Source organism: Rhinolophus ferrumequinum, chromosome 18 (assembly GCF_004115265.2).
Source record: "Rhinolophus ferrumequinum isolate MPI-CBG mRhiFer1 chromosome 18, mRhiFer1_v1.p, whole genome shotgun sequence".
NCBI classification, from domain to species: Eukaryota; Metazoa; Chordata; class Mammalia; order Chiroptera; family Rhinolophidae; genus Rhinolophus; species Rhinolophus ferrumequinum.
The window spans coordinates 24,761,611-24,785,956 of NC_046301.1; the positions used below are offsets into that span (position 1 = coordinate 24,761,611).

The 24,346-nt window shown below is 44.0% G+C and overlaps 3 protein-coding genes and 1 long non-coding RNA gene across 14 annotated transcripts in view; 2 read left to right on the top strand and 2 right to left on the bottom strand.

Moving 5' to 3' along the window:
* The window catches only part of RNF175 (ring finger protein 175), a 32,850-nt gene extending 28,766 nt beyond the window's left edge, over positions 1–4,084 (bottom strand). For 5 of the 7 annotated variants that reach the window (XM_033133664.1, XM_033133661.1, XM_033133663.1 and 2 more), the window contains exons 1-2: positions 3,693–3,854; positions 1,385–1,422 (exon numbers count right to left, since the gene is read on the bottom strand). In XM_033133664.1, the coding sequence (XP_032989555.1) occupies positions 1,385–1,422; positions 3,693–3,755 (101 nt within the window). In that variant the 5' untranslated portion in view covers positions 3,756–3,854. Of the gene's footprint in view, positions 1–1,384; positions 1,423–3,692; positions 3,855–3,946 lie in introns of those variants that run through there. The other 2 variants (XM_033133662.1, XR_004425543.1) reach the window with 2 other exon arrangements.
* The window catches only part of TLR2 (toll like receptor 2), a 52,957-nt gene extending 39,006 nt beyond the window's left edge, over positions 1–13,951 (top strand). For 2 of the 5 annotated variants that reach the window (XR_004425541.1, XR_004425539.1), the window contains exons 5-7: positions 4,195–4,323; positions 4,668–4,785; positions 9,212–9,644. The gene's annotated coding sequence lies outside the window, so the exon portion shown is untranslated. Of the gene's footprint in view, positions 1–3,943; positions 4,086–4,194; positions 4,324–4,667; positions 4,786–9,211; positions 9,645–11,256; positions 11,288–13,356 lie in introns of those variants that run through there. The other 3 variants (XR_004425538.1, XR_004425540.1, XR_004425542.1) reach the window with 3 other exon arrangements.
* Positions 13,952–15,027: 1,076 nt separating this feature from the next.
* On the bottom strand, positions 15,028–22,746 carry SFRP2 (secreted frizzled related protein 2). Its single transcript, XM_033133665.1, has 3 exons — positions 21,993–22,746; positions 19,514–19,594; positions 15,028–15,619 (listed from the first exon to the last, which is right to left on the bottom strand). The coding sequence occupies exons 1-3, from the start codon at positions 22,489–22,491 to the stop codon at positions 15,315–15,317; spliced, it is 885 nt and encodes a 294-aa protein (XP_032989556.1). The 5' UTR covers positions 22,492–22,746; the 3' UTR covers positions 15,028–15,314.
* Positions 22,747–22,982: 236 nt separating this feature from the next.
* LOC117037550 (uncharacterized) overlaps positions 22,983–24,346 on the top strand; it is a 51,948-nt gene continuing 50,584 nt past the window's right edge. Inside the window, exon 1 of the long non-coding RNA XR_004425544.1 lies at positions 22,983–23,905. This is a non-coding gene — a long non-coding RNA (uncharacterized LOC117037550). The remainder of the gene's footprint in view (positions 23,906–24,346) is intronic.

Genomic DNA, 24,346 nt, shown 5'->3' on the forward strand with positions numbered 1-24,346 from the left:
TTGAAGTTCCCCTACCCATGTGATTTTAAGATGCAACCAAGATTGAGAACCACGGGCCTAGAGGACAAGAGAGTGGTCCAGAGTCGAGATTAGGAAAGAAGGGGGGAAATTATGAATATTGCCAATCAATTCCTTTATAAATATTAGTTAGCTTTATATTTCAGCCCCAATGGGGCACCATCACAAAATCTCTTCAAGTTTCCACGTAAGACTATATGCATTTGATTAGAGAACCAGTCAGAAAATACTGAAGAATAACATTCTGTGTCACACGATTGTGACCTTTTAAGGCACTTGTGTATGTGGGTTGGGTTCTCTCTCTTTACTAGCATTTCTACAGAGCTACTAGGAAGAGCAGAGAAGTGCCTCAGAAAAGGGCCCCATCCAAATCCCAGGGGTGCCCCCTGCTGGACACTGTGCAGAAATGAGCCCACAGAGTAAATATTCCTGTTTGAGTTGTTTCTCCGAGATGGAATCTTAGAGTATCAGTACTGCAAATAATCACAGATGTACTGAAACCTTTTATTTATCAAACGAAGACACTGAAATCCATATCAGGTAAGCAACCTGAATAAAATTACATGGCTATTAGTCTGTGTTGGAAGCTGAACTTGGGAGACAAGAATGATTTCTAAAAACTCATTAAAAAATACACTCATTCTTCTGAAGAAATAGGAAGTGAAGAAAAAGAAAATGGTTTTTAGTTATAGAATTTAGTTATAGTTTTTGTAGCCCCAAATCCAAAATAACTATTTAATATTCTGTGTAATGAATAGACTTTCAACTTAGGCCATGTAGATAGAGCAGTAAATCTATCATCAGTCTAAAACAGGACTTGTACAGATATAAAACAAACTATGTTTTATGATATTAATCTATTTTGTGTATGTATAATGGAAGCACATCTCAAATGGTTAACCTATGTGGAAATACTGTGGAAAGTATAAAGCAGTATACAAATGTATTTCTTATTTTGATTAGGAACACATTCATAATTGATTATCATAATGCAAAGAAAGGAGAAACTTTTCATTTTTATTTCATTTCATGTGATGCCCACAGAGACCCAATGGCCCCACAGTAGGTACCAGAACACAGAGGAAATAACATATAAGGAAAACCAGATGTGTCTCATGCCTAAAATAAATAATAAGTTAACACTGCCTTATTTTGAAGGACATATAAATCCAGCTTTTTGGGATTGCACAGAGTATACTGTGGTTTTGGTCAATACTACCTTTGTGTAGGCCTGGCTATGCAAACCCATCTTCTCTACCCTGGGAAATTTACAAATAAAACGATAGCTTCATTTAATTTCTAAAACTGTTACGATGGAAATCTAATTTTTAGTATAATGGTGATAAAAAAAATACTAATCACTTACTTCCACTCATCATCCATGGAGAGCTTTGTGTGAGAGATCTGAAAAACATACAAAGAGCATTTCTCAAAATTTCCTTGTTTTCTTAGCTTCTATTTTATAGCAGTACATGGGAAACCCAAACCATGAAAAATAGTGATGTTTCCTAGTACTGAAATAATTTAGGATGAAAGTCCTAATAAAATGTTTGCTTATTGAACTAACACACACGCACACACACACACACGCCCCAAAACAAAATAGTAATCTGGTCAATGTTTGAGAACAAGATGAGGCTCTATTCAGTCAAGGTTGTAGAGAGTGGCCTACCAATAGGCAGTGTCACCCTGGCTTTGGGGATACAATGTATAAATCCAAGAATCCCTAAAAATCATGTTTTGCTGATATCTTAAATGATGCCAATGAGTAAATATCATCTCTAAGTTCAAGGTTTTAGAGACAAAGCTGACCAGAGGATGTACTTGTTTGGAGCATTGTTGTGTCCTCTTATTAATTTAATTTAAAACCTGGCCCCAGGGAAGGGGGTAATCTGGCCACACCCTTGCAGGCTGAGCTAGAGAGCACAGAGCCCATCCCCAGGAAGTGCTTTTTGGATGACCTACAGAGTGTACCCATGTTCTGTCATCCCTTGATCATTGCTAATCCACTATATTTGGCCATTTGAAAGCTAAAAGCCAATCATTTTGCAGTCACCCAGGAATCTGGTTAAAATGGAGATTTTAATTCAGTAGGTTTGGGGTGGGGACTGCGACTCTGCATTTCTAATTGGCTCCCAGGTGACACCTTGGTTGCTGGTCTCTGGATTACAAAGCTTTGCTATAGGGGATCAAGGGAAAAGATGTGAGTCCCTCCTAGGGTGGAGTTAACAGAGGGGCCATGCCTCCTGAGGGCAGAGGGCAAGGAAGTGACGTCAGCATCAAGAGAGAGCAAATAGCAGCAGCAAACGTGACTCTGCCAGTCTTCTGCCCCTCTGGGTGTGCAGAGTTCTTCATTCATACCCCTTTGGATGATCTGGGATTGAAACCAGCAAGGAAGCCGTGGAGCTTCCTTATAGCTTCTACATTTTAGAGAATAAACCTCAAATGCATATGTGGTCTACAAGGCCCACTCTCCTTTATTATTCACTACAAACCTTCATGAACCCTGCATTTCTGTGAATCATCCCTCTCCCGCAGCTCTGCATTTTCCCATGATCACCCCCAACAGTTTTTTTCACCTCCAAGCAATTTGGTCTGTGGTCACCTCCACCTAGAATTCTCATTTCCCCTCATCACCAGGTGACCAGATGTCATCCATCCTCCCAGGCCCAGCTCAAGTGCCCCCCACCAGTCTTACCCATCCCCTCAGCCAGGAGCAATTCCTTGCTTCTTAGAAATCTTACAAAGCTTCACTTGAACCTGTTTTGGGGAGAGTAATCTTCCTACTCTCCGAGTTATTTTTGTCCATGTTTTACCTTCCTTCTAGGATGTGAGCTTCGAGAGGAAAGGTTCCACTTCTAATTGCCCCCCCCCACGAGCGTGCACCCGTGCGTACACACACACACACACACACACACACACACACACACACACACACACCATGTGTAGCACAGCTTCAGGTACCTAGTCATGGCCCAAGAATTGTCCAATGAATGAAAAATAAAGGATTGGGTTTGAAATCACCACCAGCAGAAGGAAGAAAGTGCTAGCCCAGTGGTTCTCAAAGCTCAAGCATCGACATCTCCTAGGAATTAAATAGTTACACTTGTGAAGGATCAGGCCGTATCCCAAAGGTGAGGAATTAGAAACCCTGAGGGCCGAGCCCAGCGATCTGCGTTTTAACCAGCCCTCCGGAGTGATTCTGATGCACGCTTCAGTTTGAGAACCATAGAATCGAGCCTGGTGTATCTCCATCACCCCTCAGCTGTCTTCCTTCTATGCCCTTGGCTTTCACCTAGGCCCTGGGGGCTTTAGCCCGGGAGGGAGGAGGAGAAAAGGGCAGCCGGTAGGACCGGCAGGGAATGGGTAGGGCTGAGCCGGTTAAGGAGAGGGTGGTGAAAGAGGGAGAGAAGAAGGGAAAAAGAAGGAAGGAGGAGGAAAGGTGGGAAGGGGAGGAGAAAGAGGAAGAAAAAGAGGAGAAAAAGGAAGAGAAATGGAGGGGAGTTCAGCTTCCTTGGGGTGGGGGTGGAATAAAGAGAAGCCACCAGCATCCTGGGCCGGTTCACACCATTAGGGGCGGAGGATTGGACACTTGTCTCTGCGGCCGCGCAGGCCTGCGAGAACCTTGGGATCCCGGCCCCGTGTTCCCTCGGCCTGTGCCCCGCTCTTTGTACCTGCTCGGGCTGTGGGGGCACCTCCAGCACCGGCTTCGCCTTGCGCGCGGCCCTCGCGGCCATGCCTCCGCCGCGCGCGCGGCCCGGAGGGTCTCCCGGAGTCAGCAGAGGGGGCGCCCCTCGGACGCGCGGGCGGCGGCTGGGCGCTGAGCTGGCGGCGGCCGAGCGGCTGCCCCGCCCGGGGAGCCTCGCAGCGCGCCCGCCCCTGCGCCCTGCGCTCGCGCTCCGGCCTGCTCCGGAGGAGGGATGCTCACCGCACAGCTGTGGAGACCCTTCGGGTTTCGGGCCCCTCTGTACCGGAGCAGTTGTCAGCCGTCATCGCTAATGAAACGTCCTGTGCGCCGGGCAGGAACCAGCTGTTACCAGGTGACAGGGCTGGAGGACCGCTCAGAGGTAGGTAGGAAGAGATGTGGGAAGAACGGCGAGTGAAAATGGAGATGAGAGAAGGGGCGAGGAAGAGAGATCGTTTTTGTTGTTGTTGTTGTTGTTTTCTCCTCCTCAGGTCTGTCCCCCAGCAGCGATTCTCAGAAGACAAGAATTGAGGTAGTTGTCCAAAGGCGGGGAGACTGAACCTGTGCTGCATCCGCAGTCGTGATCCTTTCCCTGGGCCCACTGTCCTCTCCTCCCTCAGGTATCTGCAGTTTTAATCGTGTGGGACAGTTCCCAGGTAAAGGCAAACTTGGCCTCTCCTAAGATGACAAAGGAGAGAAACTGCTGTAGGGGAGAGAACACAGAGCCTCTTGGCCCCTGTGACACTTCTGGAAGGTGCACTTGACCCTTGGAAATCACCCACAACTTGCCTTTGTTCTCTCCACTTCCAGAGGACATTCTCCTTTCCGGTACCCTCAGGCCCAAGCCTGGACTCATGGCTGGGGAAGCAGTTAGGCATACTTGGGTGATAATATAGGCCGATAGATAAAGAGCGAACACACAGTTAGATAATCTGACTTACACATATGGCTTACTCCATTCCAGTGATGACTCATATTTTCAACACCTACAAGAAGCTACCGGTGGAGACTGACCAACAGATGGCCATGTCCCTGCCAGCCTAGCATGCTGTAGAGGCAAACATCCAGTACATTCTATTGTGGTAAGTGCTTCGTGTTCCAAATACTTCACCTGTGTTAACTCATTCAGTCCTCATAATAACCCCATGAGGTAGCTGGTGTTACTGTCTCCATCTTACACATGAAAACATTGAAGCACAGAGAGGTACGGAAGTTTGTTTAAGTTTCAAAGCTAGTAGGTGGTGCCGGGGGAATTTGAACCCAGAGAAGACTGACTCCATGGTCCGGACTCTTCACCACTCAGGAAAATGGTTGCAAAGATCATCAGGGGCCAGATCAAGAAGGCCTGTGTAAATCATATTAAACGGTTTGGAGTGTAGTCTAAGGAGAATGGGGAGACGTTACAGAGTGGTTAGCTAGAAAATGACATTACGAGACTTGCCTTGAAGGGGGTTCCACTATGACCCAAGACAGGGGGACCAGTTAGAAAGCTATTGCTGTAGTTCCAGCTAAAAGTGGCGATGGCCTTGGTGGTGTCTGTGAATGTGTGCAGGGATGCGGTGGAGGGAAGATGGAGAAATGTGGATGAAGCCTAGTGGTGTAGGTGACAGAATCTGTAAGACTTAATTGATCTTCAAGGTTGGTGCCCAGGCATGTGGTTGGAGTAGGTTGGCATTTGGGCGGATAGTGCTGTCATCCCTGAGAATGGGAATACCAGAAGAGCAGCAGATTTGGGGGTACAAAGATAATGAGTTCATTTGGACATGTTGCCTCCCAACCTGACTTCTGGCCTGTCTTCATGTGGCAAAGGTCACTTTTTTTCTCTAGTTCAGGATGTCCTCAAATTCTTCTAGATTCTTTTGTCAGTCTTTCTCTCCCCCCCTCCAAAAAAGAGCCAGAAGTTTTCTTTCCTATAAAATTTGGGCCCGTTATCATTATAAAAGTTTTGGCTCCCTATCCTCCCTGGTTGACTGACATCAAAAACGTCCACATATTTCACTGGAGACTCATGTAAACACAAAGGTTGTCATCTTCCTTCTGGCTTCAGCTCAATAGTCCTAAGATAATAAAACTGAAAAGGTCCAATTCACTCCCATTGATAATGATGGATTTGTTCTACTCTATTTTCCTCATACCCAGTTCCTCTTGTGACCAAATTGCAGATGGCCAGAGCCAATATCTCATTTCCCAGTACGTTAACCACTACTTTCTGGAGTAGTTCACCAAACCACAGTTAATTAATTTGCAACTCTGTTTCCCAAATCAAATGGTTGGCAGCTGACTCTGTCATAAGTCCTGGAACAGATGAGCTGTATTCCTGTTGGCATCCTTCTGTCCTCCCCTGTTCTAGAGCCCTGAGGTGATTGTAATGACTGAAGGGAAGAAATGAGCTATGGTCCTAAAGCTGTTTGAAAAACATAGTGGAGTCAAGAGTAGTAGATAATTAAGTATGGAATTTGGTGCAGGAATAGAGATAGAACCGTGGACCAGAATAGAAAGACCCCAGATGGTCAAGTGCATTCACAGGAAACTCATTATATGAGAGGAGTGGCAAACCAGCAGGGAAAGGATGCACTATTGAGTAACTGGCTTATCCATCTGAAAAAAAATTGTGTCATACCAAAACAAAACAGGTGGTTTTAAAAGCAAAACTTTAAGAAGATTTGGAAGACTACGTTTATCACCTCAGGATAGTAAAACATATATTAATCAAGACTCAGAAAAGAAGAAATCATGAAGTAAAAGATGAATGAATTAGTTTACATTAAAATTTAATATTTCTGTGCAACAAAAAGTTGCTATTAAAAAGAAGCACACCATGGACAAAGAGAATGTATTTGCATATATCTATTTGTCAAGGATTGGGTCTCAGAAAAAACAGAACTGTTAGGAATTAATTTCAAAAGAGTGTAGATTCATAGAAAATGAGCAAGGGATGTAAACCAATTTGAAGACATAAAATTGTGAGACGTTGGTAATTTTAAGGGAATTATTGTATTTACATATATGCGAGGTAATCTAGAATGCACAGAGTGCATTTACTTACTGTAAAGTGGCTCCCTGCAGACTTCCTATGCACTCCCTGATTGTCACTCATGAATTTCCTTCCCCCCTTTCTCCACTGTCCTTCTGAGGACAACCAAACTGCCCTGGGCTGATGGTGCCACATCATGGTTAGATTTTGCAGAAGTCCCCTCCATTACTTTACAAATGGTCTTTTCCAAATAACTTTCTTTTTCAATGAACTCCTTTCCACTTTTCTCACATCTCGTTAATATTCGTACGTAAAATGTATGTTTGATCCTTAGCATTACAGCTAAAATGGGTGCTTTATGATGTCTTCCACCAGGCGCAGTGCTGGTCACAGGGAATAGGGTGGTGGAAAGAGTCTAGACGACCGGCAAGGCCTTTGCTCTGTGAAAGGGATGGCAGGAGCAGATTCAGTCGAAATGGGGGCCAGGATGTCAGATTCAAACCATCCAGGCAATGTGACTACCCAAGAGCTTGTCTGATCTCAGAAATCAGTATGAAAGAGGCACCCAAAGTTCTGCACTTCAGTGATACTTGGGGTCAGGGGCCGATTGCTTACTGGGGGTCATCATTTCTAAAAGGAGAGGAATAGGGAAGCCAGGTCCTTCCTTGGCTGAGGAGATGGCTGCATAGAGATAATTAGGCTAACTCCCTTTGAGTTGACTTCCACCCTCCTTCCTCCTCCCCAACCCCTGCTGGGTGTTAGGTTGGCTTTCAGCTGCAGACACCAGCCTTTTAGAAGTGACAAGAATCGTGCAATCTGGTCTGCTTCTCAACTGCCAGGGCTCCTGACTACAGTTTTCCCCGTCCCCTCAGCCTCCCTGGATATACCTTTTCATTTTTAATTATTAAATCTGCCTTTGCTTAAGTGCTAGTATTCAAGACAAATGAAGGATAGTCAACTGTTTATCTCATCCTTTAATGATTAATATTGTAACATTATTGACTCCTACTCTTGTTTTGGCAAAAATGTACAGTGTTTAGCTCTATCATGGTTACATGGAGTTTTGTGAGCTGGAGTGTGGCCCTGATCGCCATTTATTTATTTAAAAAAAAATTTTTTTTTTTCCTGATTGCCATTTATAACATCTCTTCTTTGGGGAAATGAATTCTGCCTTTCAAACCACAGGCTTCCAAATGCAGGTTTGGAACACAATCCGTTTGTGAGCTGGGAACTCTGTATTAATGTCTCTTGGCCCAGGGCAGCCCCACAACCAAATGAAATGTGGTTTAAGGTTCATGTAACAGCCAGTTCATTTAAATAATATTAGCTGGAGCTCAGTTTTCAGGTTCTCAGGTTTCTGGTTAATTTGGACTAGAGAAGGCAGCAGCCATCAGACAACAGCAATGATGAGGCTTCCTGCTCCCTATCGAGAGATGACACATCCTGGTTCTTGGTGGGTTATCCTGCAGGTTTTAGGACTGGGCCTCTTCCGAAGGCAGGCTTTTCAGTTCTGTTGAACAACTGATCTTGAAAAAGAACTGCGTTAAAAAAACAACTGTACTTCCAAGTCTAGAAGTTTAGCTAGAGTCATTCTAATTTATCGAGTGCAGGGGCCTCTTAGCAGGAGGGAAAATGCATTTAAATCCTCCATGGGCTCCTTCCCCCGCCCCTCCTTATTTTCATTTCCTGTGCTTTTTCTAAGAAGTCTCATCTTTACTACCATGTTTCCCCGAAAATAAGTCCTAGCCGGACAATCAGGTCTACTCTGTCTTTTGGATCAAAAATTAATATAAGACCCGATCTTATTTTATAGTAAAATAAAATAAAATAATATTTTATAGTAAAATAAGACTGGGTCTTATAATATGATATAAAATAATATAAAATAATATAATATAATATAATATAATATAATATACCAGGTATAATATAATATAATACTAGGTCTTAGATAACATAAGACCGGGTCTTATATTAATTTTTTGCTCCAAAAGACATATTAGAACTGATTGTCTGGCTAGGTCTTATTTTTGGGGAAACACGGTAAGTGAGAAGCTAGACAGCTGTCCCAGGCAAGCCAATCTTTACTGTCCTAACTATGAAGAAAGTTACTGTTTATCAAACGCCTCCAGTGCCAGGCCCTGGACTAAGTACTTTCTGTGTCTGATATCACGGAATCCTTAAGATGGCCCCTGTGACAGTATCATCATCCACATTTGACACATGAAGACAGATCTAAGACATTTAAGAAGAAGTTAATTGTTTTATCTAAGAATGCATAGCAGCAACCACTGCTCTGCCAGCTCCCTAAGCACCGGCTTGTATGGGAGGCCCACTGCTTCCCTGGGGGCACCCCCAGGAACCCCGTCCTACTGTGGAAGTTGTATTTGTCATTTCTAGTTAAGACCAAGGACTTGTCACCATCATTGTTACCCCCCAGGTTAATTGGGAAGATCCCTGAGCACCTCTGTTCCACAAAAGTCACTTTCTTACGAAAGAAAAATACTAACATTTCTATTTTCTCTTGACTTTAGATATTTGTCCTATGTGGGGGCTTGAAACAATATCCATTATAGAAGCAACAACAAGAGGACACGGTTATTTTATCATGGAGTCCACAGCCTGCTAGCGTGCACTGCTGGACTTACCCATGGTAATAGCCAAAGCTTTTTATAATTCCTACTAATGCCTGGTACTTTACATATATTTAATCCTCAAAACCACCCAATGAATTACCTGTGCTATTATTTTCCTCATCTACAATTAAGGACAAATAAGGCCATCCCCTTTGCTTAGGAGACCCACTCCTTTCCTCATTTTAATCTGGGAAAGTCCCACCCTTCATGCAAGGACCTCCCTATTCTCTCACCAGGTTTTCCCAGATCCCCGGTGGAAATACATCTTTCTCAATCCTTTGCTCCGACAGCTTTTTGCATTTGCGTCTGTTCAGACTGTTTTGTGTTCAAGGTGCTGTCAGCCACCAACTGCAAACACTCAGAGAGCAGAGACTCTGTTCTAATCACTATTCCACCACTGCATTGAACACAATGCCTGGCCTAGAGCCAAATTTTTTTGGTGGTATTTCCAGGTCATGGGGTTTTTGCCCCAAGTCTCCATAAGGCCCCCAAAGCATTATGGAGGGAGAGTGAGGACCGTTAGCCCATGGCCTGCAGAGGTTTCTCAAGGAAGGAGAGGGGACCCTTGCGGGTGCAGACTTTCCCATTCTACTGATTACAGGACCATTAAGAACTCTGCACATCCAAACGAACTTAAAATAGAGGCCTACATTGTGCCCTTAACATTTTCTCCATGCAGTTCAGAATGTGCAGATACTACTTCTTGTTTTCTCATGTGGCATTGTTAGTCAGGACGGGGATGTATTTTTGCCATCGCTTAGAGATGCAGCCCAGAGAAGGAAAACAATGTAAAGGGTGAGGCCTGCGTCTGTTCCATTCTACCTGGTATCTTATCCTTGTATCAAGTGAGTGTAAATTTTGGTGTTTAGCCACATAATTCTAAAAATATGTGGCTTGCATGAGTGCTAGAGATATGGTTCCTTTTTAAATTTATTCTATAAATGCAGTAATCCTAGTACATCATATAATAAGAATAGTGTACACATGGAAATAAAACACACATTTACATTATTTTAGATGATCCGACAAATGGAATATCAACATTTTGGGTTATTGTTGATTTTACCTTTTCTTGGGGAAGAATTTTAATTTTTTTTTTTAAGTTTATTGGGGTGACAATTGTTAGTTAAGTTACATAGATTTCAGATGACAATTCTGTATTACATCATCTATAAATCCCATTGTGGAATTTTAATTTTTCTAAGTTACTAAATGGTTATAAACAAAAATTTTGTGTCAGGCATGTCGAATTATGACTATTTAAAAAGTGTAATATCTTGGCATATAATTAGTTATGTATGTTTAATTTTTATAATAAACACATTTTGCTGGGTCTCCAAAGAAGGAAAGTTTTAGAAACCATCCTGGATACAATAGGTAGTAGGTAATTTAGGGAATAGTTAGGCACTACTTGTTTAAGATTTTCCTGCAGATCTTGCGGATATCTGTCAAAGTGGCATAGTTTTGGGTACGATTTTGAGTGAACAACTCAAAAAGGAAGTTTTATCCTGTTACAAATGTGGAGAAGAGCGTGTGTGGTTCAGTGTATGGCAGGGCTTGAGTCAGGGGCCTCCCTCTACTACTGGCTTTCTAGAGATTTTTGGAAAGATTCTCTATTTTTCCCCCCGTAGTTGCTATTGTGTCCATATTCTAAGTATATATATTTAAGGAATTATTAATAAAGAAATGAAAAATCTCCTAGTAAGACGTCATCTGGATGAAGAATCACAAAATAAGAGGTCAGAACTGGTAACCTGAGCATGAAAAACTTGATTATTTGCTAGACTTAGGGGTAGATTAATTATCTTGGCTTTCCAAATGGCCTGACAAATGGAAAGGACACCAGCCAATGAAGTATACCTATCAATACAGGTTATTCATAAAAGGAAGATAAGGCTGTGGAAGGTGAAGTTGAATTTGGTTTAACGCATGTTGATTTTGAGGCATTCTAGGTCATGCGGGCAGAGATGTCCACAGTTAGAGACTAAGCAAAGCTCAGGAGAAGAGTTAGGGACCGTGACAGTGACTTGGTGTTTGACACTGATGAACTCTCTAGGAGTGAAGACCATTGTCCTGAAAGTCTGCACTGTGAGAAAAGAAGGAGGTCCAGGTATTTGGTGGATAGGATGTAGACAATACGATTTTGAATCAACCAAATTTGGCTACAAGTCTGAGTTATAACATGAGTTATAACAGTGAGTTATAACTCGTGTGACCTTAAGCCTTGGGACATCTGACTGTTTTTTCAAATAAAAGACTTGAGATGTAATTCACATACCATACAATTCACCCTTTTAAAGTGTATGATTCAGTGGTTTTTTAGTATATTTACAAAACAACGCAACCATCACCACAATTTAATTCCAGCACAATTTCTTCAGAAAGAAAACCCATATTCATTAGTACTCACTCCCCTGTTTCTCCTTTCTCTGTCATCCCCTCAGTAACCAGTAATCTACTTTCTGTCTACATAGATTGTCTGAATGTTTCATATAAATGAAATCATACAATATGTGGCCTTTGTGTCTGGCTTCTTTCACGTAGCATAATGTTTTCAAGGTTCACCCATGTTGTAGCATTTATCAGTACTTCATTTCTTTTTATGGCCAAATAAAATTTCACTATGTAGTTATACCACATTTTGTCGATCTACTCATCAATTGGTGGACTTTTGGGTTGTTTCTACTTTTTGGCTATTCTGAATAATACTGCTATGCAAATTCATACACAAATGTTTTTGTGGGTATATGTTCTCAATTCTCTTGAGTATATATCTAGTCGTACAACAGCTTGGTCATATGGTAACTCTATGTTTAAGATTTTGAGGAACTGCCAAACTGTTTTTCAAATTGGCTGTATCATTTTACAATCCCGTCAGCAGTGTATGAGGGTTCTGATTTCTCCACATCCTCAGTAATAGTTGTCATGACCTGATTTTTTTTTTAAAATTTATTGGGGTGACAATTGTTAGTAAAATTACATAGATTTCAGGGGTACAATTCTGTATTACATCATTTATAAATCCCATTGTGTGTTCACCACCCAGAGTCAGACCTGATTTTTTTTTGTTATAGCCATTCTTATGGGTATGAAGTGGTATCTCATTGTGATTTTGGTTTGTGTCCCTAATGAATAATAATGTCAAATATGTTTTCATGTGATTATTGGTCATGTGTGTATCTTCTTTGGAGAAATGACTAGATTCTTTACCCATTTTAAAATTGGGTCACTAGTTTTTTTACTGTTAAGAGTTCTCTATACATTCTGTATACAGGACCTTCATTAGATATATGATTTGCAAATATTCTCTTCCATTCTATGAGTTGTCTTTTAATTTTTTTGATGGTGTGGCTTGAAGCACAAATGTTTAAATTTATCAATTTTTTTCTTTAGTATGGGTGCTTCTGGTGTCATATCTAAGAAATCTTTGTTTAATCCCAGGTTGTGGAGATGTACCCCTATGTTTTCTTCTAAGAGTTTCATAGTTTTAGTTCTTACATTTAGAGGTTTGATCCACTTTGAGTTGATTTTTGTATATAGTGTAAAGTAGAGATCCAACTTCTGTCTTATGCATATGAATGTCCAATTGTCCTGGCACTATTCGTTGAAAAGACTATTCTTTTCCCCATTATTTTCTTGGAACCCTTGTCAAAAATCAACTGAGCTCAAGCATGGCTCATTGGCTTATAGCCTCATCAAATATTGGAAGGGAAAGTCCATAAGGAGGCACATATGGCAGGAGGCAGACATTGGAGTGATGCCTGAGCTGCAAACTCCCCAGAATGTCACTGAAGGAGGCTATATCTGGCATTAACTTGCTCTCCAGAGCTGAAAGTTTTGCATCCCATTATATGGGCAAGTAGCTTTTGGCTTGACTGGAAAGAGAGAATTCAGATGGGCCAGTTTCTTCCAAATTGTTTCTTTCCATTAGTTTCTGATGAATTGTACTTATTTCCCCCTTCTAATCTCTAAATCTTTGGTTTACTATTTTGTGTTTTACTCTCTCTCTCTCTCTCTCTCTCTCTTATTTTTGCCTTTTCTAGGGTCCCTAGTTTTCTGTTCTAAATGTTTAAAGGAGAGTAGACCTCGATCCATGAGTATCACCCTTCTAGTCCATGGGTACCTTGTAGGAAGACGGTGGTGTCTTGAGTTTGTCGATTCAGATGAGAAGCAGAGTCAAGTGGCAACCCATAAGAAAATGAAAGAGACTGCCGAAATCGTGCAGCCCAGGAGGTAGGCTATATTGACTTTTGGTGTCAGAAGAACTTGAAGTGCTATGGAGAGGTCATGGATGTATGTTCAGGAAACTTTTAAAGAAATCAATAAAATGCTATCAGATAAAGGTTTCACATTTAAGCCACTAAAAATTTCAGATTTGCTGGAGACACTCTATTGCTCTTTCACATTACCTGTACTTATACTTCATTTAACTTACCAATTATAAATCTATAATTGTAACTGCAGTAATTTTCTTTCACTTCCTCAAGTAAGTTCCATAAGAACAAGGACTAATGCATGTATTGCCAGTACTTACAACAAGGCCAGGCATATAGCAGATACCCAATAAGTATTTCTTTAATAGATGAGTGTCACCATGTTTCTATAATCCATTCCTAGGTTGAATAGAAGATAGACTTTGTCATTAAATGTTGATGTTTCATCATCCCCTCCCTACCCCCTGCCTTCCAAAAGATACTCTTCAAATCATGACTTTTTACCTGAGGATTAGAGTTTAAGTGGAGAAAAAAACTAACACTTTTGCAGTGGTTAGTTCTTTTTCATTATGAAAATCTCTGGAAATGTAAAGGAGTGTAGAGCTCGTGATCCTTTGGTTTAGAGTAGTGGTGCCATATAGTTGCAACCAATCTGCTGAGAAGGGACAAAAGCAGCAAAATCCTTTGCAGAACTTGCAAATCTCTGCCTCCCTGCAGGGTTCGCAGCATAAAAATCTGTGATGAAGAAGGCACAAAGCAGGAGCTGGGTGGTGTAGGGGGCAGATACTTTGAGTCACTTAAGAAAGACAATTCACACTGGGAAGGGTGGGCCTCAGGAAAACGGAGGTGACCACTCTTATATAGGTCCTTTCCCAATTCCTTCTACAAAGAAAAGACAGAAGACAAAGAGTAGGTAAAACAGGATGTAAAGTTTATATACAAGAATATAATGTTTATCTGAAATATTTACAGTGTTGGTTAAAGCAATATTTTTACAACTTTTTAAGGTCAACTACTATGTATATTACAGGTAAGCTACAATGGTTTAATTTGCAAAATTAAGTAAAAAAAATGTTTTAAACAAAGCTTAAAGTATTCAGGTCAATTATAAAATTTGTCTGTTGTGCCCTTTACTCGAGGAAATCATGCTATGATGGTTAACGTGCTTTTTATAAATGGAAGTACTCTACCTGGAAATGCAATACATGCTACAGTTGTTATGTTCCCAACGAGGGTGTAAAATGATAAGTGAATTGTTATAAGACTTAGGCACTGAGTCTCAGGCTGGAGCTGAGAGATGTTGAGATAACAGCCAGCTTTATCTCAACCAGGTTTGTGACCCACAACAGTTTGGGCCACATACAAAAATGAAGCTATTTGTGGGTTATGGCAACCTCAGCGGAAAGTGAAAATCACGTGACCCAAACCAAAGAGGAAAAATATTCAGACCCAAGTCACAGTTGCATCTATTCAAAACTAGCTTTAAAGTGAGCTATTTTAAAACTTCATAAAAATATGCATGATTTTATTCATTTGAATATTTCTACAAGATTTGGGGTTTTTTTTCCTTTATGTGAAAACAGCTATCCATTCCTGAGGCCTCCTAAGGCCTTATATCTCAGGAAAGGCTGGGGGGTGCAAATGTGCAAAAGGCAGAGGGGACACTGCTCCAGGCTGGGGCTGGAGCTGAAGGGACTGTGCTTGGGATACGAGAGCTGAGGCCTCGGAGCGGAAATGGCCAGCTGAGCCCTGGAGCTGGCCTGTCCGGAGCAACCTAGGCGCCCGAACTAGCACTGCAGCTTGCGGATGCTGCGCGAGATGCGCTTGAACTCTCTCTGCCCTTTCTGCCACCGCTTCACCGAGGTGATCACCAGCTCCCCGCCCAGTTTCTGTCCCATGACCAGATAGGGCGCGTTGATGTCATTCATCTCCTCGCAGGTGCACTGCAAGCTGTCTTTGAGCCACAGCACCGACTTCTTCAGGTCCCTTTCCGATACACCATTCAGCTTGTAAATGGTCTTGCTCTTGGTCTCCAGGATGATTTTGGTGTCTCTGTTGATGTAGGTTATCTCCTTCACTTTTATTTTCAGTGCTACCAAGATAAAAGGAGACGGAATCACACCAGTGAAAATAAGGGGACGCAGTATGGATTGGGAGCCTCCTTCACCCCTTTCCACTGCCTATTGGTGGGACCTGGCTTGGGGGGAAGGAAGAAGGGCTTCCTAGAGTTAGACTGTGAGGCGCTGCGCTGGGGGTTAGGAGACAGCAGGTGGTTCCGTTTCTAAAGCTTCCAAGGTTTTGCCAGGAAACGCCCTTTGCAGGACTCAACTCTCCTTGCCCTCCTTGTGTTTGTGTGTAGGTCGCATGTGGTTTGTGCTCTCAACAAATGACTTCCCCTATTGGAAACGTCAGCATGAAAAGAAATGCCTGATTCTTCGGTGAAACGTGATCCTTCTGTGGCCATAAGTTTTAAACTCAATTTATTACGTCAGAGAGGTTTTTGGACAAACCTGTAAGGAAATTATATCACACAATCATTGTTTTCTAAAGAACAGACTACAGGGAAGGAGAATTGATCTTACAGCTGCATTTGATTTGGTAAAGCAACTAAGAGAAAAATATCCAAGACTCTTTTTAAGAGCACATGTGTAGCTGTAAAAGTGTTTTTCTGAAGACCTCATCCTCATATGCTGTCATTTGCCTGTGCAAGGCCAGGGTGTTTACAGATCATATATGTACTGTTTCCAAAATGGATATTAGACTCTTAGAATGCTAAGACCAAAAGTAAGTGGTTTACATAAAAGACACATTTTATAGCCATAAACAGTATGCTTTGGGAAAGAAAACCCTACAAACACACATGCTGGAATTACATTTCAAGAATCCATGAAGGCAGGGCAAGTATAGAATTTTAAGATTGGAAGAAATCATCCAGTTAAAATCTCTTGTTGGTACATGAAGAATCTGAACTCCAGAGACGTGTAGTGACTTACACGAGGTCACTCAGTTAGGTGGTGTCCCAGCTGAGTCTAGTTCTCAGAACGCTGGTCCCCTCCCCGCCCCGCCCCCTATAACGTCATGGTAGTCTCGGAAGGCAACTTCCAATTTCTTGTCCTGGTTGGAGCATTGACTTGCCTAACTGTGATGTGGCCTAAGATCCTTGGTGCCATTGGCAATTGTTCTGTTTAGATGATGTGCAAGTGTTAACTTCCTGACTTTGACGGAGTTTAATGCATTTTGTAAATTAATAACAGAGGAAGAGTTTTGTGTGTGTGTATAAGTGCTTTGGGGGTTTCTTTCTTTCTTTCTTAGAAAGAGAATTTGACTTAAAGCATGGCTTTTCCAGTCAACTGGGAAATGACCAAAACTCAACCAGGTAAATCAAGGATGCTGTGACTTAGCCAACCAATGTTCTGTCTGATATGCATCTGAACCACAGGACTGAGTTCTCAGGGTTTATGAGTCTTAAATCCTGGAACAACTCACATGGAAATGTCACATGTTCCTGTGGCCTCTGGGTAAAGGGTGGGGACAATATGACAGAAGTGATTATACCTTGCGTGGGAGCCCTATCTATAGCACAGATAGGGCACGTGTGAGATCTCACCTAGTCAAATTAAATATTCTTGAACTCCAAACATCAGAAAAATCATCACTTTTAACCAGAGGAAAGGTTTATTCGTCATATTTCTCTAGCTTTAAAATAACCAACTTCGCAAAAGTTCACCATGGAAAAACATCAGGTATTAACTCCCTGGATTTTCAGCTGGGACCGAGCATAGGGAATCAAAGCCTCAGAGTAACTTTTCTTGCCCTGGAGGATGTGAATGGGGAGGCAGGGTGTGGGGAGGAAGCAGGGGGGAACACTATGTGACCCAGCAATAGGTTGTATACACTTTGGGCCTTCCTATCTTTTCCGGTACTTTTGCCCCTGAAATAAGGAGTGCCGTGGGGGAAGAGTGGGATGTTAAATAAATCTGATTTCTACCCTTGTTCTTTTTACCCTTCCATTACTCCCCCAAAGTACAGAGGCAACGTGGATTACTGCTTATAAACCAGGAGTATATGATGTACTTCCTACAATTCAGTTCATTATTCTTTTTGCGACAAAATGAACGTGGGGAAATAGAAAACAATACTTGTACGGAATCTGCACGTGTGATACTTTAAGTGTAATGACTTGCATGTTGTTTGGGAAGGCTTTCTCCTCTAAGGACAGACTAGCACACACACCCACTTTTTGAGGGTCCAAGTCCTATAAAGCATTCTCAGGAAGGAGGTCTTCTCTGTAAGATAAACCACAATGCACACAATGAATGCATGCGAGGGCACACACATGTGTGTGAGTTGTGTGTTCCCTAAATGAACTGTTTTGGAACCTTGGGATAGAAACAGGTTTTTCATGGAAGTCAGGAGAGATCTGTATTAGATCTAGTGCAAAGGATATAAGCTGTCAGAAGAAAATGACATTTTATGTAAATTTTAATATACATTTTATTCACATTGTTTTTCTACCTTGCCATTCATCAAATATTATAGCATGGAAGCTGTGGTTTGGTAAGGCCCTGGAGGTTTGGGGTTGCTGACCAGCGTGCCCGGCCCTCAGCTACTCTGAGACTTGTATGTATTTGAATATAGACATAGGAAACCCTCTCATCCCATGTGTGGCTCTTGCTGAGGGGAAGGAGTGATTAGGACTTTGGAGTTGCAGCCTTTCTTTTTCCCTTCTTTGTCAGTGTGAAGCTTTCCCGAAAGCTGTGGCTCTGGTTGTTCTGGCACCAGCTAAGGTTAAACCCAGAGCACTTCCTAGAAGAGACCTGGGGTTGTAAGGTGCAGTGATTGGATTGTTCCCAGAGTTTCAGGGACCCGACGAGGCCTGAGATTTCTGAGAGGGCATCCCTTAATGGTGGGAGCGGGAGTGACTTCTCTCAGTCCCAAGGACTTTGTTGAGGATGTAGAGATACTAATCGAGGTCTGTTAGAGTCCACTACTGTTTGATAGAGCACCAATGACACCTGTTTACCAGTAAGTTCAGCCTTCTGCCTGCATAAGTGATTCTAAGGGGTACCAACCACTTCAACACATCAAAAGGTGCCTGTTTTTGGAATGGAACGAAAGCCAGAATGCCTAAGGAGTCTGGGCAAAGTTCTCGGCTACTGTCAGCTGTGAATTTAGCATCAATCCCGTGTCTAGCTGGGCTCCTGCCCTCAGCTCGGAGGCCTAAGGATAACAGCTATGGTGCTGATGGAGTCCTGTGGGGACAGTTTCTAACTCTCTTTCCTCTTATAATGCTCTCTTGAGGGTGGTGACTTACACTCTATGGAACTTGGGTAACAGATCACACGCATTATTTATTGTCCCCAAGCACCACACCTTCATGGTATCTTTCATGTATTTTGCCAAAGTAAATTTCTAAGCTTTATTTATTTATTTTTTTAAATTTAAGGAACCCCCCTCAAGTGTTAACCAGTACCTTGGATATACTCACTAATGGTGTAACACTAAAGTGTCAAGTATTATGAATCAAGTAAGAATATTTCTGTTTGGCACTGGAGTAAATTTTCATTTGTGGCCAACTGAATGCTTTGAGTGTGTTTTGCTGGGGTTAATATTTATGTTTCCATCCCTGCTTCACAAGTTAAGTGTCAGAAAGAGAACATGGCCCAGGATTAGGCTCGTTGGCAAGAAAAAGCCAAAGTGAAATGGAAAATGTACCATTGAAAAATTCATAATTTGAGTAATTCTCATTATTCGATGCTTAACAAAACAATGAATCTCACCTAAAAAGATACAACTCGATACATGATAGTTACATAGGGAGGAAACTAGGATAGAGCAAGTTACATAATTTTAGGAAAGATGAACGGTGATAGTATTTTACCCAACCTTTATCAAATAACATCTTAATTATTTGCACCTTTAAGTTTTAGTGGTAAATAAAAGTTTTGAATGTGAAATCTTTTGTTGGTGGTGGTGTATTACTTACCAAAATCATTTTTACAAAGAGTTTCCATTATGTCGTTGTCATCCTCATTTTTATTTTTGCAGGCTTCACATACCTTTGGAGCTAGAAAGAGGAAAAATTAGTAGGTTTGCTTAAAAGGGGGCAGCAGGTGGAGTTTGTAAATAACTCACAGGGGCCCACCCAGGCAAGAGTAGCAATTGTCCTACAAGACTCCAGCCTTTATCCAAGACTCTGCCTCCTTTATCCAAGAAGGATTAGTCATTCCTAAGAAATCTCCCACGCCTGCCATTTTTTTGAGGGGCAAAAATGCCCATATGCTGTGTTTAATCAATAGTCACGCCCAAAGCAAAAGGGCATTGGGGGCAGAGTGTGCACGTATAGCTACAGTTAACAGGGATGGGCTTGTAGCTTTTTCGCTCTTCTTCCCCACCCGTGGACAAACTCAGTCTCTGAAAGAGTTGTTCATTCCCAAAGCCTCTCTGAGGAGGAAGCACCAGAAGGTTCTTGAGGATTTTGGAAAATGTAACCATAACAAATGGCTAAAAGATTCTTTCTCGGCTGCAGGGCACGAGCACAGCCATGTCTGTGCTCAGGCCCTTTAGTGAGCTGTGCCTCAGGAGAGTCATTTCAAGATCTTTTAAAGTTTGGACAGGGAGAAGTGGCTAGTGGTGTAAAGGTCACAGAGGGGCTCTTTCTCACCTTGGAAACACACCCCAGTAAGTCCAACAACCTGCTCTAACTGGTTGTGTCTGTATCACCTTGTGCTTCCTGCCAAATGCATGCTTGAGTCAGGCAGCATGTATTTCATTGTTATCTTTGTCCCTGGTGAAGGTTCTTCTTGCTCCTTTTTGTCCATTTCGAATTCTCAAAACCAAACCAAACAAAAAACAACGAGCCAAACACACACACACCTTTTCCTGAAGCTAATCAAAGTTGAAGCAAACCGTCTCTGGGGTCTGACCAAACGTAGGTGTGTGCTCTTGTACAATAATCAGAGAGACTGCTAAGGATTCTTCTAAAAGACCTGGATTTCCTAGTAAAAGGAAAACATACTCCCTTTCTCCCATTTATAAATGTGTTAATTCTGTCTTTAAAATTTAGGTGAAATTTGATTTTCATTAATACAAAATAGAATTTTCACAGGAAAAAAAACTTCATGTAAACTCATGATTGAAGAGTTATTTATCAAGTTAGAAAAAAATGGCAGAGCATAGTTTGAAGAACGTAAACTTTTATTTTGAAGGGAGAAAATGGCTTCTGGGAGAAAGGTAGTGTAATGTTGGTGCTGATAGTGGAAAGAAATAAAAACAAACGGCAACACACATAAAACTGCCCTTAACTCCCCTCACTCAAACAAAATGAAACATTTCCAATTAGGAGCTCTAGGAATGTATATAAAATGTTACTAACCTGTATTGGTGGGTCTGTGGTGAATGTTGGACAAATGTTTGAAATATGCCAAACATTTGCAATAAATTAGAAATCTAACCAATAAGATGATTGCACATTCATGGTGCCTGCCAGGAAAGATTGCTAAGCAACTTTGCATTTTCTTTAACTAATGATGGCTGTAGGAAAACAATTAGAGATTGAAAGGGAGATGCTGCTGGAGCCCTGCAAGGGATTAGAAGCCCCCTTTCCATCCCAGGAGGACCTAAATCAGCTCAGACACATTGTATATGTTTTCCTTTCAGGAAGAATATCAAGAGCCCATGAGGTTTTCATTGCTTTGATGGTTTTTGCACAGGAACTCCCCCTCTGTTTTCTGAAAACTTGGGAAACCCTCTTTTGCATGATTTTCTCCAGTTAATTAAAACCACTCCCAAGATAAAAGCTGAATTGTGATAGAAAATGTTCCCTGGTGATTCCCTTTATGCCCTCTTCCTTAGACACCTGGGCAGTTACAACAAATGCTCAATTTTCAACCCACTCCGAGCCAGTCCTGCTTTTATTTCCCAAACTCACATTTCCAAAGACCAAAAAGTACCTTAGAAGACTACATGTTTTGTGGATTTTGGCTATCCTGCCTGTATGGGAATGTTCCAGGGCCTAGAATCCTGCCCAGCGGTAAGAACGTGCTGCACGAGGCTGAGCGAGGAATCTCTGCCCAGATGCTCACCGTCAACTCCTCCAACGCGGGGCCACTTCCAACGCTCTCAAAATTTCGGCCTCCCTGCTAGCATCTTTAAAAATAATTATGTATCTACTATAAGGAAGAGATGCCGTTCAGTTCTTCGTTTTCTTTCGTTTTTTTTAACTGTCCCTAAGAAACAGCAACTGGTATAACTCGGGAAGGGAAGTAGAGGCTTGGGTGTGTGTGGGGAGGTTCTCTCAAATTTGTCACGATGACACACCAGGGCAAGGAGAGCGTCTGCCCCCCGCCCGGGACTGGCACCCCAGGCGGGTACGCATCCGGACGTGGGGCGGGGGCCTTGGGATTCCCCCCTCACCCAAAGCCTTAGCGGAGCTGGGAGGAGGGGAAATAGGGAGTAAGGCTTACCTTCCTCGGTGGCCGGCAGGAGGTGGTCGCTGCTAGCGAGGGGGATGCAAAGGTCGTTGTCCTGGGGGAAACGGTCGCACTCGAGCATGTCGGGCCAGGGGAAGCCGAAGGCTGACATGACCGGAGCGCAGCGGTCCTTCACCTGCACGCAGAGCGAGTGGCAGGGCTGAATGGTTTCGTCCAGGTCATCGAGGCAGACCGGGGCGAAGAGCGAGCACAGGAACTTCTTGGTGTCCGGGTGGCACTGCTTCATGACCAGCGGGATCCAGGCGCCCGCCTGCTCCAGCACCTCCTTCATGGTCTCGTGGCCCAGCAGGTTGGGCAGCCGCATGTTCTGGTATTCTATGCCGTGGCACAGCTGCAGGTTGGCCGGGATGGGCTTGCAATTGCTGCGCTTGTAGGAGAAGTCGGGCTGGCCGAAGAAGAGCCCGCGCGCAGAGCCCAAGCAGCAGTGCGAGGCGAGGACCAGCAACAGCAGCGAGCCGGGGCCCTGCGGCATCGTGGGCGCGCGACCCCCGGGGGGGCGGAGGGAACGGAACCGGGGAAGCGCGAGGCGGCCGGGGCCCGAGCTTGTCCCGGGCTGGCTCCCTCGCTTGGCGCGGCTCGGGGGCCTGGAAAGCGGGCGGCCGGACCGCCGAGAGGCCGGGCGCGGGGAGAACTGCGCGGCGAGGCGCTCTCCGCTCGGCTTCGTGCAGCAAGCCGGCGTGCAGCTCCGGGGGGGCTCCGACCCGGGGAAGTAGAGTGAACCGCTGTTGGGGCCCAGCCAGAGTTTTCTTGGCCTTTTTTATGCAAATCTGGAGGTGGGGGGAGCAAGGGAGGAGCCAGTGGAGAGTAATCTGAGGAGGGTTGGTCACTACTCTCTTGGTCTGGTTTTCCTTTGAGAATGCCCCTCACGCGCTCCCTGGAAGGAAATTTTGGCTGTCTCCCAAGCCCCCCTTCAGATGCTGCCGAGCGCGCGCTCTAGGATCGTTTTAAACAACAAACAAACAAATAGACGAGCCTGGCAGCTGCGTCCCAACAGTGAGAGTGCTGGGCGCGGGCTGCGGGAGATCGTGGGGTGCCCGGGACGCGGTGGGCGGCCTCTCCGCCAGGTCCCAGCGGGAACGCGCTCCGCCCCTCGCGAGGCCCCGGCCAGGGTGTGCTTGACCCCAAGCTGAAGTTCCTGCTCTGCCCCCGGGGCTGCGCGGCGGAACTGCATCCCTGGGCGCGAACCCGCAGACGTCGTGGTCTTTGTGCCCTCGACTTGCGCCGGGATTTGCGGGTCCCAGGCCTCCTCGGTGAGCTTGGTTTCGTCGGGAATCTCCAGCTACAGTTACCAACCTGTCCTGTGCTGTACGGTGTGCTCCTGCTGCCCTTGTAAAAATCAGACTATCAGTAAGTCGTAGGAGCAAAACTTTGACATGGAAAAAAAAAAACCCAAAACATTGGGGATGTTATTTTGTTGGGGCGAAGCTAGGTTTTGCTGTTGCGGAAACACCTCTACAGAGTCTCGTCTGAATCACACACGACTGCCACCATTTCCCGGTTTGAGAGACCTGTTCTTCCTTAAATGAATGGGGTGACTCTTGGCGCGAAGGCGTCACCGGCCCTAACACACAGTCCTCGCAGCGGGGCTCTCAGGAAAGCCAGACGACGTGCCCCAGGGCACGGGTTTGAAAGGACTAGGGCTGGGCTCAAGGGAATGGCAGAGAATGAGCCAGGTGGGCAGACTGGGAAGGGGTGGGGGTGGGCAGAGGAGGGAGCCCTGCCTAGAGATCAACAAGCGCTAGTTGTGGCCTTGCCAGAGTTGGTTCTTTCGTCCTACATATGCCAGTCCGCACGGTGCTGTGCGCCGCGTGTGCAGAGGTGAACAAACATGCCGGCTTCTGCCCTCGTGGTCTGGAGCTCTAGTGTGCCCCTGGGGACTGCAAACGGTAAGTTCTTAGCTGTCAACTGGGACTGGGGTGCTAGCAGAGGGAACGTGTGTGATTGGGGGGCGGGGGGGGACTCCTTTCCTCTAGCCGCTCCAAGTGTCCCCTAGAGGCAGGTCGTCTCCGCCCCCTCAGCTTCCCTAGCGGGGTGGCGGTGCAGGTCCTAAGAGATAATCCCGGAGGAGCGAGCCCTCCAAAGTTCTTTCATATGTAAGGTGGGAGCATTGTTATTGCTTCCCGGCCATTCGGAGCCATCGGCAGGCCCTATCCGCAGTCTCCCTACTTCCCTCCTCCCGGAAAGATGACTTGCCCCTTGGCGGCTCCCCAGGTCCAAGTCGCCTGGCTCGCTTTGTGGTCCCATTGCTTAGAAAAGGGGATTAATTTGGGTGGTGAAAGCCCCATTCTGTTATCTCCTACTCCGTCCTGGCCGTAAACATACAGGGA